Genomic DNA, 16,591 nt, shown 5'->3' with positions numbered 1-16,591 from the left:
TTTCGACCGTTGGTTTCATGTTAAACTTAAATTGTAAAGATCGACAGCCCACACGATGGAGACTGCATGACCACCAGTCAATTATCGTCTTCTACCGAGTCCCGTCTAATAGATTGTATCTTATAACTTGGTGGATCTTATATTACTTGGTGGACTGCCGTTATCGGCTGCCAGTATCAACCATATCCATCAAATCAACACGGCTTATACATCTGGCATATCCGCAAAACGTACGAGTACTAGACGTGGTGATGTCGAATACTGGGTGCAGTAATGCAAACTCGTACATACCTACTCGTATGACTCCTGAAATGGCCAAAGCTCGAAAACAAACAAGCGATGGCCACTCGTCCCTCAATGCATTCAAGCCGAAGAGAACCTACATGTGTTGCTACTAGTGATACGTCGTATATCCGTCGTACCATCAATCAGAACAATGCCACCGGGGGTCGAATCACTCTCATGGGGAAGAGAGTGGCTTGTTGTTGACTATAGTGAATCGGGGGGATGGGTTGGCGGGACGCAAGAATAGCCTGACTAATCGGGAACTGATGAAGCCGAGTAGATCCACGGCCCTGTTGGTAAGCAAATTAACACTACGTACGGAGAGTATTACAAACTTAGAAGTTGGCACCCACGGGCCACGGCACGGACCCCCTTTCTAGCATCATGCCACTTTTAACCCTTCTTCTCCTTTTTTACTCCGGAATCCGTACAGATTACCGTACATGCAATAGTCTCGTGCTCATATCGCATTGTACCCCCGTACCTCATCATCTGGTCCCACCGCCCTGGTATCGAATGCGTGTGATAGTCCTCGGCACGTTACCGCCGAGTCGCCGACAAACCTCAGTGAAGGAGCCAGGGGAGGGGGGGGGGCCGCCGTTGATTTGGAAGCTACCTTCTTTTTGCCCCATAGTCGTACGAGAAATGTTGTATCGCGTGTGCGTCGTAATAAAAGCTATTACTACTCTTGTCATGTATATATGGATGAGGTTTTCTCCTCTTCCCAAGAGGCTCTGTTTCATTGTTTCCTATTGTATCATTGTTTTCGTCCAGTCGGTCCTTTGTATCCTGTCAGAGGTCCCAACTACATCAAGGTTGACCATCGGCCCAGTACCATCGACTTTGCTGCAAGCCTTGCACTCCATAATAACACTGGAACATCGTACGACAAATGAGTATTATTTGCTACTTCGCTGCAGCCAAGACGATCCCATCTTAGACCCTGGCAGACCTTTTCACCCCCAAATTAGCGGCTACGACGCAATAGTGCCTGCCTTACTTATTACATCCATTGTCGACAATCACCACTAAGGCCTTCAACTTCGACAGTTTACAAAACAAACTATTTCCGCTTCAACGTCGCCATCTCCGTGTGATCGAAGCGTCCATTCGTTTTCCTCCCGGCCTCCACTCTTTTCCCGTCTTTCTGTTGCCCGCGTGCATCTCCCTTCCTTTTGCTCTCACTTCTCCAGCGGTTCCTGAGCACCTATCAACATGGATATTGTCCTCGAATTCACAGACACCTTCATAGCCGACTATGTCTATGCTTGGGCACACCCCATCAAGCCGGCACCCTACGACTCCCTTATGGGTATAGCTTCCAACTATTCAGAGGCTCAGCAGACATTTTCTCCCTGGACGTTCCAGCCAGCCAGCCAGTTCATTAGCGTCCAGCCTTCACAAGCCGCCTACATGAGCGCATGGCCACGCGACAATGTCTTTCGCCAGCTGATTACCCTTTACTTTATCGTCTGGTATATTTCATTATTTCCTTTGGTTCCCGATATAGGATTGTGTCTCCCGCGCGCCCGCCGAGCTAGCCATCTAACTATTTGCTCTACCGCAGGCTCTTTGGCATACTCGTCTACTTCTTTTTCGCCTCTCTCTCCTACGTCTTCATCTTTGACAAGCGCACCCTCGACCACCCCAAATTCATCAAGAACCAAGTCTGGCTAGAGATTGTTCAGGCGAATCGGGCCATGCCCGTCATGGCCCTGTGCACAGCGCCCGTGATGGTTCTCGAGGTCCGCGGCTACAGCAAGCTCTACGACACGACAGACGAAGGCCCCGGGATGTGGTACAACATCGCGCAGCTCCCCCTTTTCCTTCTGTTTACCGACTTCTGTATCTACTGGATACATCGCTACCTTCATCACCCTCTCATCTACAAGCGCCTTCACAAGCCTCATCACAAATGGATCATGCCCACCCCCTACGCCAGCCACGCTTTCCACCCGCTCGACGGCTTCGCCCAGTCCCTCCCCTACCATATCTTCCCCTTCCTCTTCCCTCTCCAGAAGATCACATCGGTCGCCCTCTTCGCCTTCGTCAACTTTTGGTCCATCCTTATCCATGACGGCGAGTACCTCACCAACAACCCCATCGTCAACGGCGCTGCCTGCCACTCCCTCCACCACTCGCGCTTCGAGGTTAACTACGGTCAGTTCTTCACTGCCTTTGACCGCATGGGTGGAACTTACAGGATGCCCGAGGCTTGGATGTTTGAGGCGGGGAAGAAGATGTCCAAGAAGCAATGGAACAGTGAGTCCAAGGCCGTCGACGGCCTCGTCAAGGAGATTGAGGGTGCTGATGACCGCACATACGAGCCCGCCGACACTAAGAAGAACAAATAAGCGTTTCTAACGGTGGCTGGTTTGCTCTGGCCGAGGAGGACATTTGTTTTCTTGTTTTATTTGCCAGATTGTTTAGCGATGTAAAGCTTGCATTACAGAAGCGCATCGTACCAGTGTCTATTCTTGTTATACACGGTCCCGGGTCCACACTCTTGAATTACGATAACGGCGTTGGTGAATTGGTATTGAATACGGTGTACTGCATTTACTACATATCCCTTCTATAGTATTTTTAATCACTTCTTGTATAACTGCATTTTCCATAACAGAGAGGAGAAGGGGGAAGCTAGATCGTGCAATAGGGGTGTGATTTAACAAAAGAGAAAGAAATATAAATGCAATATCAAAGAAGCGTGCTTTGTAACCATGAAAATTAACCCGTTATTTGATTATTTTTTTTTAAAAAAATAATAGAAGGCAAAAGAAGGAAAGGAAGAGATGGCATTTACCTCCTTCCAGTAGGGCTTCAATAAGAGCTCTAAACTACAGCACAATTAGGATGACAGAAAACCGCTGGCTTGGATTGCCGTGTTGGCCCCCTCTTGGAGCCCTAGTCCAGGGCGAATGTTTCATTGCCCCTCCTTGCGACAGAAGGGTTCAATGCAACGAGATAGTGACGTTCGCTCTCCCACGTATGCCCAACAAACAAAGAAAAAGCGCAGGAATATCCTGGGGGAAGGAAAGACGAGTTTTGAACAAACAAAAAAAAAGACGCTTCAACCTGCTCCACGCCTTGGGACTTAAGAAAAACTGACAAACTTGGGGTCCCGCGGACGCCCATCAGCCCCGATACCGTTGGCCTTAAACCGGCTCTCCATATAAGCCTTCCTAGCCTGGTCAAAAGGGAGACGCCTCTTCTTCATAATCTTCAGGATCTCAGCCTTGCTCGCGTCGTCGAGACCCGCGCGACTGTCGCCGTCCTCGACATTGGCAGTCAGATCAAAGGTGCTGCTGGACAGGCCAGCCTCCATGTCACCGGCGAAGCTGCCGGGCAGTCGCGAATAGATGTAGCCTGCTCCGGGGACGTGGATCTCGGGGACGTGCTGGCGCCAGTGGGCACGGGTGAAAAAAAGGACCAGGACGACGACGGTGAAGAAGAGGGTTACGGAGTAGAGGAAATATTCCATAGTTGTTGTATCAAGGAGAGAGTTGTCTCCTCTTTATTCGTTGTAGTTACAAGAATGTATGCGTGTATGTCGGAAAGGAGAGTGGTTGTTGGTGATGATGATGGTTCGGATTGCGCGGGAGCGAGGTTACGTGGCGTGGTGCGTGGCGCTGTGGTCCGGGGTTAATCGTGTAATGTATTATTTGTCCGGCCTACTGCCCTTCTATGACAAGCTGTGACATAGAACAGTGAGCAGTCTGTCAGTTCGTCCTGGGCGTCGATGGTCTTTCTCTCCCGGTTGCGGCCGGTCACTCGTTTGAATAATAATGGGGGTGCGATTGTCTCATTTTGAGCGAAAGAGGGCGGAGTCGCCATGCGTACGATGTATTACTACTAAAAGCTAGGCGTTCTTTACGGGTACGAAAGCTGACCGAAAGGCCAATGACTGCTCCACACTTGAGCCACGCGGATACCAGGATACCCTACCAACTGGCAACTGCTCGCACGCGTACAAGTCATACAAATATTTGCAGAGTGAGCAGATAGAGAAGAGGGAGCAATTCCATCAAATGGACAAATCAACCAGACAAATTTTCATCATGAGGTACTATAAGTATTGGTCATAGCCTGCAGTCAAAACTACTACTAGTATCAAATGCTACCCCAACACATACTGTTGGTAATACCCCTTTGCAAGGCAGGACAAGTCAACGGTATGAACGACGGGTTAGGGGCCTGTTGAATATTCATTTACCCAGCCCAGGCCCCACGGGTATATGTAAGCTTCATTAATAGAATACAAGTCACTTAATTGCATTAGCCCTGACGACCCTGACTTGATAGGTCGATACTTGTACGCTAACCCGGATTTAGCATCTAACCGAGCGCACAGTTTGGGGCAATTTTGATCGTTTCTTCGTAATCGTAAAGTCGCAAATAATTATCACCAAAATCTCGGCCTCACGAAGTATCTTCACCAGCCAAACCCAACCGTCACAATGTCTTCCCCCGCGATCGACAACATCTCCCAGGATGTCATTTGGGAGATCTCCCGTGAGTATCTTCTCTCCCGGTGAAAAAAAGAAAGGGAACCAGAGAAAGAAGACCTAAAGAAAGATGGAAGAGAGAAGACCTTGAAAGCTGACGATGCAATCCCACGGAATAAAGGCAGCTACAACAGCTTCCTCGTCAAGAGCAACCAGAACGGTGGCGTCCAGTTCTCCCGCGACCCTCTTAACTTGGTGAACAAGAACGTCCGCAAGGTATGAAGTCCCACTACACAAGACAAACCTAGACAGTCTCGATTCTGTCCTCAGAATGAATGGAGGGGCTAACTTGATATACAACAGCACGCCGGCTTCGCCAACGACAAGGTAATTTTCCAGCGAACAATCAATACTACATGAGTGGTAGTACGGACGGACAGTAACTAAAAAAAATGATAACAGGCTCTCGGCATTGTCCGCAACGACAAGGGCTACACTGTCATTACCAAGAAGCCCACTGCCCCCACCAAGCCCAAGGAGACCTTCATCAAGTCCCAGGTCTCCGGCGCCAAGTCCAGCCGCAAGTCAGTACTTAATACGAGTTTTTTGTTCTTCCACAGCTCTTATACATATAACTAACTCGATATCCACGCATCACCAGGGGCTACAAGGCTGTTGCGAACCAGACTGCCAAAAACGGCTACCGCCCTGACCTCCGCGCCGCTGCCGTCGCCCGTGTCTCTGCCATCCAACAATCCCACCTCCCCGTGAAGGACGAGCCCGCTACCAAGCTGAGGGGCAACAAGGCCAAGAGGGCCGCTGCCGCCGCCGCCGCTTCTGCTTAAACGAAATCATTCCCGACGAGATAGAATATTAAAGAAAGAAAGACGGCGGGCATGGGAAGGCAAACAGTGCGGACATACGGGATTATTCTTTTTACAAAGAGCAATGCAAGCGAGAAAAATAGTACTCGCCAGTTCGAGTCCCTAGGGTCACGGTCGGAGTTTGGCATCTGAAATCTGCAATACACGTCAAAATACACCATTGGGAATCAATTCGACGCCTTCAACAACATGACTGTTTTCCAGGCACCTAGTCTCGTTTCTTCGCTGTTGAAAGAGTGTGCATACCCTTGAATCTATCCCATTGACTTGTTGTCATACGATGTCAAAGACGACGGTTCGATGTGCTCAAGTCGTATCATAAAAGGTTGTAACTACACGTCTGCTGAGCCTCTGAGCATATGAAATAGAACATTAAGTCGCCCGTATCCAGTCGGAAGTATGCGGTAGGACAGAGAATGATTAGCCGTCATTCTCCCTCGGTTGACTTTTTGGAAACCAACATGTATTGGTCAACCTTGCCCGTGACCGCTAAAGGTGGATATCGAAGAATCGGTCCCGGGTGTGATGTCTCCGACCGTTCCCGGTTGCCGACACGGGCCGTACACCGGACGGGCCTACCTGGAAGGATTCATAGCGGGCCATGGCTCTTATAATCCTCCTCAATGGTAGTACAGACTAGCTTTGGCAGCATCGTATAGTAATACGAGCAGTTCTAGTAAGAGCTTCTCAACGTCCCATACTCGAGACGCACAGCTGTCATAGCCGGTTCCCCAGTACTGGAATGGCTGCGTCCCATATACGGGCTTTCAGATGGTCATATTCCGAGTTCCCGAAGCGTTCCGTGGTTTCCCCAAACGCATGAGCCAACAAATCACACAATAACACTGCATAGAGATCGTGATACATCGTATCATACACTGGGGCCCCGCAACCATGTATTTTGGTCTGCTGGATATCCTACGCTGCAATTTTCCCCGCACGTCCGTCCGGGGCAGTCCAGTAGGATACTGGAATTACTAGTACCTACGATGTACAGGCCGACGCGGGTATCACTGTATAGTCTACGGGCCTCGGTCATCCGGGTACGTGAAGCTCGTAATGGTCGGCAAGTCTCGGGAGGTGATCCTCGATACTTGACCAGAATACTTCCTCTCCAGCCCGATTTCTTACGGGCTGCAACCCAAGAATCCTAGGATACCCCAGGCCAGTTTGGTTTCTACGAGTACGTAGTAGGAAACTTTGGAGATGACGCTTTCCTGTTGGTATGGGCGGCATGGAATCTTTTTTTCTTGGAACAGGGCTGGGTCCGATCATGTGATTCATTGGCTGCGCGCTGCCGCACCTTCCTTCCTCGCATGCCCCTCTTTCCCGTCGCGGGGTTCCATACTTATTACGTCGTGGCTAATAATAATGACAAACCCGCACAAGCTTTTTCGCTGTACGGCGTAGCAATAAGTGCTAAGAATGTTGCTCGGAGCTACTGCAAACCCACTATAGCAGCGATCCTCGTAGGTAAGGATTACCCAACAGTACCACGTACTATTAATTATAACAGCTCAAAGCCCATCAAACTCCTCTCTCCCTGTCTCTCCATAACTCCTCCCATTCTTCTCATCCTCCCTAGTACAACAACTCATCAAGGACTATATACTCTCTCATTCGATCTTTTTATTTATCTTCTTCCTAAATCACAGCTTCCCAACTCTCCTTACATACATCACCATGGTCAAGGCCGGTTCGCATACCCCTCCGACCCCGCATTTCCTAGTATTTTGCTTTCTCAGGGTCTCGCTGACATGAATAACGCGCAGTTGTTGCTGGTGCCTCTGGTGGCATTGGACAGGTAAGGGATTGATTACATTGCCGTCCCAGATGCTCATCATAGCTGTGTTCCGCGTAATTCGCTAATATTTGAGCTCAGCCTCTGTCCCTCCTGCTCAAGACGAGCCCTCACATCACCGAGCTTGCTCTCTACGATGTCGTCAACACCCCTGGTGTTGCCGCTGACCTATCTCACATTTCGTCCCCTGCGGTATGCTTCATCCTAACCCATGAAAAGGAGAGAATAGGAGATCCCATTGGGCCGCGCTCTCTCGATGATGTTTCTGATAAGCTGACAACCCTCGTGTCTATAGGTTGTCAAGGGCTACCTCCCCGCCGACGACGGAGCTAAGAAGGCCTTCAAGGATGCTGACATCATCGTCATCCCTGCTGGCATTCCCCGTAAGTCTTCATTTGTTTGGTACAGCTTTCGTCTCTCGGACTGCCAGTACTACTCACCAGGGGCGCTCCTTTCAGTCGGCCATGTTAACCTAAATCATAGGCAAGCCCGGCATGACCCGCGACGACCTCTTCAATATTAACGCTGGCATCGTCAAAGGCCTCATTGAGACTGCTGCTGAGGTCGCCCCCAAGGCTTTCATTCTCGTCATCTCCAACCCCGTCAACTCGACTGTTCCCATCTCTGCCGAGGTCCTCAAGGCTAAGAACGTCTTCAACCCCCAACGTCTCTTTGGTGTCACCACGCTCGACATTGTCCGTGCCGAGACTTTTGTCGCTGAGATTATTGGCGAGGCCTCGCCCCAGAAACTCAACATCCCGGTCGTCGGTGGCCACTCTGGTGCCACCATCATTCCTCTCTTCAGCAAGGCCAACCCTCCTGTCAAAATCCCCGCTGACAAGTATGAGGCCCTGGTAAACCGCGTTCAATTTGGCGGTGACGAGGTCGTCAAGGCTAAGGACGGCGCTGGTTCCGCTACCCTTTCCATGGCCTATGCTGGTTTCCGGTGAGTAGTTTACAATTTTATCACTGCAATGGAAGATTCAAGGACTGACCCAATCGCAAAAACAGCTTCGCCGAGAAGGTCATCAAGGCTGTCAAGGGTGAGAAGGGCCTGGTTGAGCCTAGCTATGTCTACCTTCCCGGTATTCCAGGTGGCAGTGCCATCGCCAAGCAGGTTGGCACTGACTTCTTCTCCGTCCCCATTGAGCTTGGCGTACGTATACACCACATTCCCTTGCATGTCAGATCCGAACTCCGACCGGCTAACCTCGTATCCACAGCCCAACGGTGCCGAGAAAGCCAACAACCCCTTTGAGGGCATCACTGAGCAGGAGAAGGCGCTTCTGGACAAGGCCATCGCCGACCTTAAAGGCAGCATTAGCAAGGGCATTGATTTTGCCCACAACCCTCCCCAAAAGTGAACAAGTCCTCCCCCCCCCAACCCTAGTGCGGACCAGTAAATTCTACCGCTCGCTGCTAGAAGGACAGAGACGATGGCGTTGAAGCTAGGCGTAATAAAAAAGATTCAAGTCAGGCACATGAAGCTGACAGTTGTCTTCTCCACAGGCTGTGAAGTATGTTTTGCGTTGCCACGTCGAAGCGGGCCCGATCGAGCCACATAATAGCGCTGCAGTACATTCGATGCCTCTGTCTTAACCCTGGGTGCTGTGACCCAGGCCCGGTTTTATGTGGAGATTTGACCATAGAGAGGTACATGGATCGCTAGAGGGGGATCTTGAATTGGCGCGTTGGATATCGGTTGGTAGCAAATGTTCTTTGTCTTGTGTACTGGTATTGCCTGGACATCGGATCGTTATGGCTTGGCGGGCATAGTTTTGATTTGGAACACAGCGGCGGGCAGGTCATGCACCTCTGCATGAACAGTGGCTTCCGTACCCAGAGCAGCGAGGGCTCCCCTTACAATTCCGGCTGGGAACCATAGGAACTATACATTAAAGGTCAGCACCGCAACACGAACATAAGACATCGCGATCATTGTGTGTGGTGAGGAAAATGTGACGTACTGGCTGAGCGCGTGTGACGGCTTGGCCACCGGGTTCGCTGCTCATGCGTGAGAATGGTCGAAAGACGTTGTCGGTCAAGACATAGACACCCTGCAAAACCTAGTGTTAGAAAGGATGGGGATGGAAATGACAGGCAGGTGGGATGCGACGCGTACTCGATGGTTGGTCTTCAGATTGTCGATGTTCTTTCCAAAGACTAGCGACCAAAAATCCTTGCAAAGAAACTTGATGACATCGAGGGAATCGCTAAACCGCGGGCGGTCCTTGGAGAACCTATAGGGGAATGAAGCGCGTCAGTCACGAACAATGAGAAGCGAAACCCCCATTGCATACTACGAGAAGGAAGCGACAAAGCTGTAGATAATGACGTACCTCTCGACGAGTCCCTGGCCAACACGATACCCCGTTGACTCTAGCTTATGCTGTACAGCATCCATGGCCTCATCCTCGTCTATCCTGCTGAGGCTGACCGCAGACGTGCTTCCATTAGCAGCAACGGTATCGGCTGTCGTCGTCGCTGCTTCTTTGCCAGTGGCTGTGCCTTCTTCATCTTCTTCTGAGTCCGCCGCCATCGGCGTCTCTGTCGTCACGCGGTATGCTAGGGGGACCAGCTCGATGAGAAGGAAATCAAGAGCTGAGGAGCTCACGAAGGAGGCCGACGGATCGGATCCATTGTATGGTGGCATGACAGGTTCGAACGACATGATGGGAACTGGTGTTTTGTCTTTTGTGGTGGGAAAAGAGCCCCTGCTATCTTTTTTTTTTATGACAGGCGTGTATTTTGGGAGGGAGTTAAGAGGAGCTGGGACAGGAGAACTTGGTGCTACTAGCAATAACGCGGGGGATGCCGAACTGTTCTCCCAGACACGCCACATACCCTGTATCTGTTGGTGAAACCGGCACAGCACCTCTTTTGTATGATAACATGGCTGGTTTCCTGAGTCGTTTAGTCTCTTTCATCTTTTTTCTGTATTTTTGTATTGATACAAATAAGTAGTAGTAAGTATCTACCCGACTATATGGGTAAAGAGGGCAAAATGTAACTACATGTAGATATACTTGTCGGAGAAAGCATGATATTTATGTGTGTAAATCTGATGTTGTTGGGAATACCATCAGTATTCTATGAACCAAGATATTTAAATACACGAAGCAGTATAGTTGAGTGCCGAGAACGAAAATAACCAGGCCAGCTACAATAGTTATATAATTTTCAAAGGAGTGCTCATATGACAGCATACAGATGGCTGCTGAGACTGATACCACGCACTGCGCCGTGAGTGGATAGCCGGAAAAACCGCTGATTAGATACAGCGATAAATATACAGTAACCGGGGCTTATAAACAGAACTACCGTCAGCAAGCAAGTCGGGACAACATTAGCTGTCGTCGCGTTTGTCGATACAAAGGAAATAGAAAAACGCCACTCACATAGCGAGGCGAAGTGGCATGACCACGAGCTCAAGCCGGCGTCATGCTACTTTCCGCTAGGCTAGCCAGCCGGCTACCTCGATCGTCGTTGTGTCCCGGGCTGGCAAAGTTCCCGAGTCCCTTGCTAGTACAACAACCGCGATGCGGCGTCTTCACTGCGTCTGCTGTCTTGCGGAGCCAGCAGAAGCCGCAGCAGCAACAGCAGCCACTTAACAAAAGGTTCGCAATCATATACACACAAGATTGACAACGCTGAGAGATTGACCTTGTGCTCCATCGGCAGTGAGCCGCCGTCACCATTGCCAAAGGCCAAGCTCCCTGCGACTTCGACGATCCGGAAACCCTCGGGCGAACCCATCCTTCACGAAGACATCTACACCATACCGAATGCCCTGACATTTACGCGACTCCTGGCCGCCCCCGTCGTCGGATACTTCGTTCTGCATGACCAGCATGTCTGGGCGACGGGCCTCTTCGCATACGCCGGTATAACTGACTTCATCGACGGATGGATTGCTCGCCGATGGAACCGCAAGACGGTCGTTGGCACTGTCATTGACCCAATGGCCGACAAGGCCCTCATGACCATTCTGACTGTCGCTCTTGCTGCCAAAGGAATGCTGCCCGGTACGTCGCCCCCCACCCACGTCCCATATTGGTACCGGAAAAAGAAAAGCAGACCGGAAGAGTACAAGGAGCTAACAAAATGTGTGCACCAGTTTGGCTTGCTGTCATCATCCTCGGCCGCGATATGGGTCTTGGTATCGCTGCCATCTACTACCGGTGGATCTCGCTCCCGCCTCCCAAAACTTTCTCCCGATACTGGGACTTCTCTCTACCTTCGGCTGAGGTCCACCCCACCACTATCAGCAAGTACAACACCTTGTTCCAGGTCGGACTCATTGGCCTGACTACGGCCTCGCCCATCATTGGCGTCGACCTGGCGCATGTTCTCACTGCATCGCAGTAAGTTAATGTATTGTTGCAAGTGGTTTAGAGGATCACCTCAGGCTAACAAACGTCTACTACTTCAGATATCTGGTTGCTGCCACAACCATTTGGAGCGGCGCGAGTTACGTCTACACCAAAGACGCTGTAAAAATACTCAATCGGCCCGAGCCCGGGGAAAAGCAAAAGAAGCAATAGACCATGGGCAGGAAATTCTTGCCAACTTTGTATTTTGTATAATTGAAAATGTATCTGGTGATATTTATAGTCGGACGAGAGACCCATATTGGCCACTGCGAACTTGCGGAGAAGATAAAAAGGAAGGTTGTTTATTTCTGTTGTACATGTGGTTTCAAAAAGCGAAATATACAAAGTCCAGTCCAATTCCAGACAGCTGTTTTTCCTGTCACCCAAACGCCTTATCTGTTTCCTATTCTATTGTACATTCATTGGACTTCTTCTCTAGATATTGCTGAGTTTTCCGTAGCTCTGCGAGGACTGCGGCGTACATGAGCTAGGAGTCTCAAACTTCCAGAAGGTGTGACGCCTTCAACTCGACGAGCCTGAGCAAGTGTCTCTGGGCGCGTCTTCTGGAGGACTTGACGCTCAGCAATGGAGAGACCGGCCACAGTCTCATAATCAAGATCCAGAGGCAGCCTGATAGTCTCATCGTTGGAAAATCTGCCGTGTTCAGTTGCGTGGATCTTGATGTAAGGGGCGTATATGGACTCAAGCGTCACCCGTTCCTTGATCCGGGGTGTGAATGATGCCACGCTGGGTATGGCCGACTCGAGACTGTCAATGTCGATGCGTGCGTTGGTGTTGGAGATTTGGAGCAAGTCAACTCCTGTCCGCCGACGGGTGTCAGTCCTGACCTTGATGCCATGCTCACCCCATTGCTTGGGGCTGAATGAGACCGCCTCGAGGGCCTTTGTCAGATCTTTCATCTGCTGCTTCTCATCTGAAAACGCATTCCATCGTCTGTCAGACACGACCCCCCAGTCCCTGCCCTTCTCCGTCAGGCGCAGGTCCGCATTATCCGCTCTCGCCGCCATGCGGAACTCGCTGCGCGAGGTGAACATGCGGTATGGCTCTGTCACGCCTTTGGTGACCAAGTCGTCAATCATTATGCCAATGTAGCCGTCAGACCTGGACAGAGAAACACCAGGGAGACCAACAGCAGCCCTGCCAGCATTGATACCAGCGATGACACCCTGGCCTGCAGCTTCCTCATAGCCCGTAGTTCCGTTGATTTGACCCGCCAGATAGAGTCCATCAATTGCCTTGGTCTCTAATGTTGACTTTAGTCCACGAGGGTCTACGTAGTCGTACTCAACTCCATAGCCCGGCTGTAGCATCTTGACGTTCTCGAGTCCCTTGATCGAGCGCAGCACCCGCTCCTGCACATCGACAGGAACCGTCATGGACAGCCCATTGGGGTAGATGACATGGTTATCGAAACCCTCAGGCTCTAGCCACACGATGTGGCGCTGCTTTTGCGGAAAGCGAATAACCTTGGATTCGAGCGATGGGCAATATCGAGGACCCTTGACTGTTTCCCGGATATGTATCGTGTTCTCAAGGTTCTGGCGGATAAGCTCATGTGTGGCATCGTTCGTGTAAGTGATGTAGCACGATAGCTGATCTTGGACGGCAACTTTGTCGTTAAGGTAGCTAAACGGCATGGGGGGTTGGTCACCGAATTGCGGCTCGAGATTGCTGGTGTCGATGGAGGATTTATCGATGCGCGGCGGGGTTCCCGTCTTCAGCCTTCCCAACTCGAACCCGGCGTCTTTCAAGGACTTGCTCAGGCCGAACGTCGCGGCCTCACCTATCCGGCCCGCTGGATAGCTCTGCAGACCGATGTGTATTTCGCCTCCCAGGAAGGTTCCTGTAGTTATGACCACCCTCGAGGTAGGCAAGACGCGGCCGGATTCAAGGCGAACACCGGCGATCCTACCCACTGTTTCAGATTGGTAGGAGGCATCGTCTTCGGCGAGAACAATATCCGACACGCTGTCGAATACGATGGAGAGGTTCGGATACGTCTGGAGCTCGGACTTCATGTATTTCCTGTAGAGGCTTCGGTCGATTTGCGCACGGGGCCCCTGTTTTACACAAACCAGTCAGTCACTCGTTTGTAAGGCTGAGGCGCACAACCATGTGTTGTGGACCAACATACCCATACGGCGGGGCCCTTTTTGCGATTCAATAGATGGAACTGCACGCCAGCCTTGTCAATTATTCTCCCGGCAAGTCCATCGAGGGCATCGATCTCGCGAATTATTGTGCCCTTTCCGATTCCTCCAAAACTCGGATTACAGGAGCATGTGCCCAAATTGTCGATGCTGGGCGTGATGAGTGCTGTTCGCGCGCCAGCCCTGGCAGCGGCGGCGCAGGCTTCAGCACCTGCGTGTCCACCGCCAATAACGACAACATCGAATGGCCTGCAAGAGTTGATAGTTAGTAAGTCATATTGCCGTTTGGATACAAGATAATCAACAAATACCTGGAATCGTTGGATACTGTTGCTAGACCGCGTCGTAGATAACGCCGTTGCCGATGTAGGGGCGGCCCGGTCAGCTTTGGCCGCAGAAGAGCGCGCATGCTGGCACGACCTTGTCTGGTGGCGAAAAGGCTACCGCGATCCATGGTGCATTCCGGGTGATTGCCAGAGTGTTTCTTGAAGGAAGATACGAAGGTTCTTCCAGGGGTCCGACCGGTTGTTTGTCATTTTTTCCCCGTCTTGCCACACCCTAAATATGCATTAAAGCGTGCATACCGTTATTTCGCTAGCTGTTGGCATCACCACATATGATTATAGGAATAAAGTCAGGGAAAAAAAGTAGAACCAAAAATTCTCAAGCATGCGAAAACGTTTCATTTGAAAGGTGATGAATGAGAAAACAACGCCCAAAATTCTCTAAGTGCTTATTGCACTGCCTAATCTATCTCCAACCGATGGTTCCTCGGGCCTCATCGCCTGACCCTGCTCTCCGGCCAAGAGGAAACAGCATCCTCTACCTCCTCTAGGAAAGTTTCCGAGTTATGGATAGACGTGCCGCCAAGAACCACACGAACTCCCGGTGTCGAAGCGTTGATTCCAGCAACCATCTTGGCCTCTTCGTATGTGGTCCCGCCGACCATAAAGACGATGATATCTTGCGGCTTGTCCCTGGTAGAGGTATCGATAAATGGGTACTGTTGCTCTCTGAGGCGGCCCTTGATGAGATCCTGTAGCGTGCTTTCCAACAGGGGGCTGTGCTGTGTGTAGACATTTTCAACACCCTTCAGGCCCTTGAAGCGGTTAGTAGCACCTGAGAAGATGCCCGCTGAATCAAAGATGTCGGTAATACCTCCATGGTTTTGGGATGAATGAAGAGAACAGTGATAATCGACGACTTTTTTGGCGAGATCGGCCTTGCGGGGGGGGACGTCGCCTGCCGCGACCAGGAGATCTGTGAGCATGGGCACCGAGTTGGACGGGTGTTTGTGGTAGCGCAGGGCGTATAGAGAAACAAGGCCCACCTTGCTCTCAGCAGTCACGCCGGGAGTCTGAATCAATCTTTGGATGTTCTAGAAATGGTCAGTGAGAGATTTAACATATGTATGTCAATATAGGGGTGTGCTTCTTACCTTGAGGTCGGCGTTGTGATTGTCATTACAGGCCAGGCTTTGCTCCAACTCACTCACTTCGAGCAAATTGTGGGTGCCGACTCTCCTGCTGAGCTCCGAGACTAGGGTGACATGCTTGCTGACGTTTCCGGAAAGCTTGCGGAACTCGGGATACTCCTCTATGAAGCGCTTCATGTCAGAGATAGACTCCAGGTCGGCATTATTCTTGGTCTTAGACTGGTACTGCTCCACGTAGTCCTTGATGTTGCCTCCTAGGTCTCCAAAGTTCAGGTACATGTTCTTTTTGAAGAACGGGTCTTGATCCTGAGACAGGAGGATCTCCTTGAGTTCGGGCCGGATATCTGGTACACCGGCCAGATCTACACGACCATTCTGAATACCAAGAAGGTGGTGCACCATGGCCTGGTATGTCCACTGGGTGAGGAGCGGTGTGACTGGGTCGTCACGACGGTCGAGCACCAGGAGGATAGGCGGCGTGTCGACACGGCGAAAGTCAAATAGTTGCTCCTCTTGACCCATGAGATAACGAACTTCAGTCGCCAACTTTTTGGACAAGGGGCTGCTCTTCTCATATCTGATGAGGGGCTTCTTTTTGAGGGACAGGAGCACAGCCATTATACCTTCGGCGCATCTCTGAAGGGTGTCTGGATTCCACGTGTCCGGATTGCTAGCCCATATGCGGTGCTGGGGAAGAGTGATCCCCAGAGAGAAGAGGTCAGGGTTAGTGACTGTGTAGTCGGCGAATATTTCCTGAACGGACTTGACGACTTCGTGGTCATCGGCCTCAGCGAGGCGCTCCAGTGCCGACTTCTTGACCACGTTTGTGAAGTAGATATAATATTCCCCGTATTTGGGATCTCGGAGCTCATCAATAAGTAGCTGGATAGTCTCGGGAGATGGCCGGACCAGACATAGACAGCGCAGATGGCGCATCTTTTCGCGGTTGGCATTGTCTAGGCGATCTATGAGGTACACCTCATGGTTCAGCAACGAAGACTGAGTGACGGCGGTGGATATGATGGAGACTGTCTCCCGGTCCAGGATCAGGGTCTTCATCTTTGTCGACGAGGTCTCGCCAGCCGGCACAACCATCTTCGAGATGTAGCCGGCCACTGCCTGGGATATGTCCATGGTGTTAAAGTTTCCAAGTTGTCGCCAGGGCTAATGTCATGTGCCGCTGTTTGAAGCGAGGCT

The 16,591-nt window shown here is 51.0% G+C and overlaps 7 protein-coding genes across 7 annotated transcripts; 4 read left to right on the top strand and 3 right to left on the bottom strand.

The window, feature by feature from the left end:
* Positions 1–1,500: 1,500 nt before the first annotated feature.
* On the top strand, positions 1,501–2,639 carry GMORB2_3074 (Delta7-sterol 5-desaturase; the record flags this gene model as incomplete). Its single annotated transcript, XM_035465050.1, has 2 exons — positions 1,501–1,760; positions 1,853–2,639. 2 exons carry the CDS (start codon positions 1,501–1,503, stop codon positions 2,637–2,639), a joined length of 1,047 nt encoding a protein of 348 aa, XP_035318925.1.
* A 740-nt stretch (positions 2,640–3,379) lies between these two features.
* Positions 3,380–3,766, bottom strand: GMORB2_3073 (Fungal protein of unknown function (DUF2015); the record flags this gene model as incomplete). Its single annotated transcript, XM_035465049.1, has 1 exon — positions 3,380–3,766. One exon carries the CDS (start codon positions 3,764–3,766, stop codon positions 3,380–3,382), a length of 387 nt encoding a protein of 128 aa, XP_035318924.1.
* Positions 3,767–4,742: 976 nt separating this feature from the next.
* Positions 4,743–5,575, top strand: GMORB2_3072 (large subunit ribosomal protein L28e; the record flags this gene model as incomplete). Its single annotated transcript, XM_035465048.1, has 5 exons — positions 4,743–4,797; positions 4,912–5,006; positions 5,094–5,117; positions 5,193–5,314; positions 5,392–5,575. The coding sequence occupies 5 exons, from the start codon at positions 4,743–4,745 to the stop codon at positions 5,573–5,575; spliced, it is 480 nt and encodes a 159-aa protein (XP_035318923.1).
* Positions 5,576–7,297: 1,722 nt separating this feature from the next.
* GMORB2_3071 (malate dehydrogenase) lies at positions 7,298–8,779 on the top strand (the record flags this gene model as incomplete). Its single annotated transcript, XM_035465047.1, has 7 exons — positions 7,298–7,310; positions 7,387–7,418; positions 7,497–7,607; positions 7,711–7,798; positions 7,899–8,361; positions 8,427–8,571; positions 8,639–8,779. The coding sequence occupies 7 exons, from the start codon at positions 7,298–7,300 to the stop codon at positions 8,777–8,779; spliced, it is 993 nt and encodes a 330-aa protein (XP_035318922.1).
* Positions 8,780–9,171: 392 nt separating this feature from the next.
* Positions 9,172–10,086, bottom strand: GMORB2_3070 (trafficking protein particle complex subunit 6; the record flags this gene model as incomplete). Its single annotated transcript, XM_035465046.1, has 4 exons — positions 9,172–9,303; positions 9,383–9,472; positions 9,538–9,655; positions 9,755–10,086. The coding sequence occupies 4 exons, from the start codon at positions 10,084–10,086 to the stop codon at positions 9,172–9,174; spliced, it is 672 nt and encodes a 223-aa protein (XP_035318921.1).
* An 868-nt stretch (positions 10,087–10,954) lies between these two features.
* Positions 10,955–11,959, top strand: GMORB2_3069 (cardiolipin synthase (CMP-forming); the record flags this gene model as incomplete). Its single annotated transcript, XM_035465045.1, has 4 exons — positions 10,955–10,972; positions 11,056–11,440; positions 11,533–11,779; positions 11,848–11,959. The coding sequence occupies 4 exons, from the start codon at positions 10,955–10,957 to the stop codon at positions 11,957–11,959; spliced, it is 762 nt and encodes a 253-aa protein (XP_035318920.1).
* Positions 11,960–12,207: 248 nt separating this feature from the next.
* Positions 12,208–16,528, bottom strand: GMORB2_3068 (tRNA uridine 5-carboxymethylaminomethyl modification enzyme; the record flags this gene model as incomplete). The annotated part of the gene is made up of 4 exons (XM_035465044.1): positions 12,208–13,869; positions 13,944–14,270; positions 14,786–15,337; positions 15,398–16,528. 4 exons carry the CDS (start codon positions 16,526–16,528, stop codon positions 12,208–12,210), a joined length of 3,672 nt encoding a protein of 1,223 aa, XP_035318919.1.
* Positions 16,529–16,591: the final 63 nt, after the last annotated feature.

Source organism: Geosmithia morbida, assembly GCF_012550715.1.
Source record: "Geosmithia morbida isolate 1262 chromosome Unknown scaffold_16, whole genome shotgun sequence".
In the NCBI taxonomy this organism is placed as follows: domain Eukaryota; kingdom Fungi; phylum Ascomycota; class Sordariomycetes; order Hypocreales; family Bionectriaceae; genus Geosmithia; species Geosmithia morbida.
Note: the sequence above shows the minus strand (reverse complement) of the source record. Positions and strands in the feature narration are given on the sequence as shown.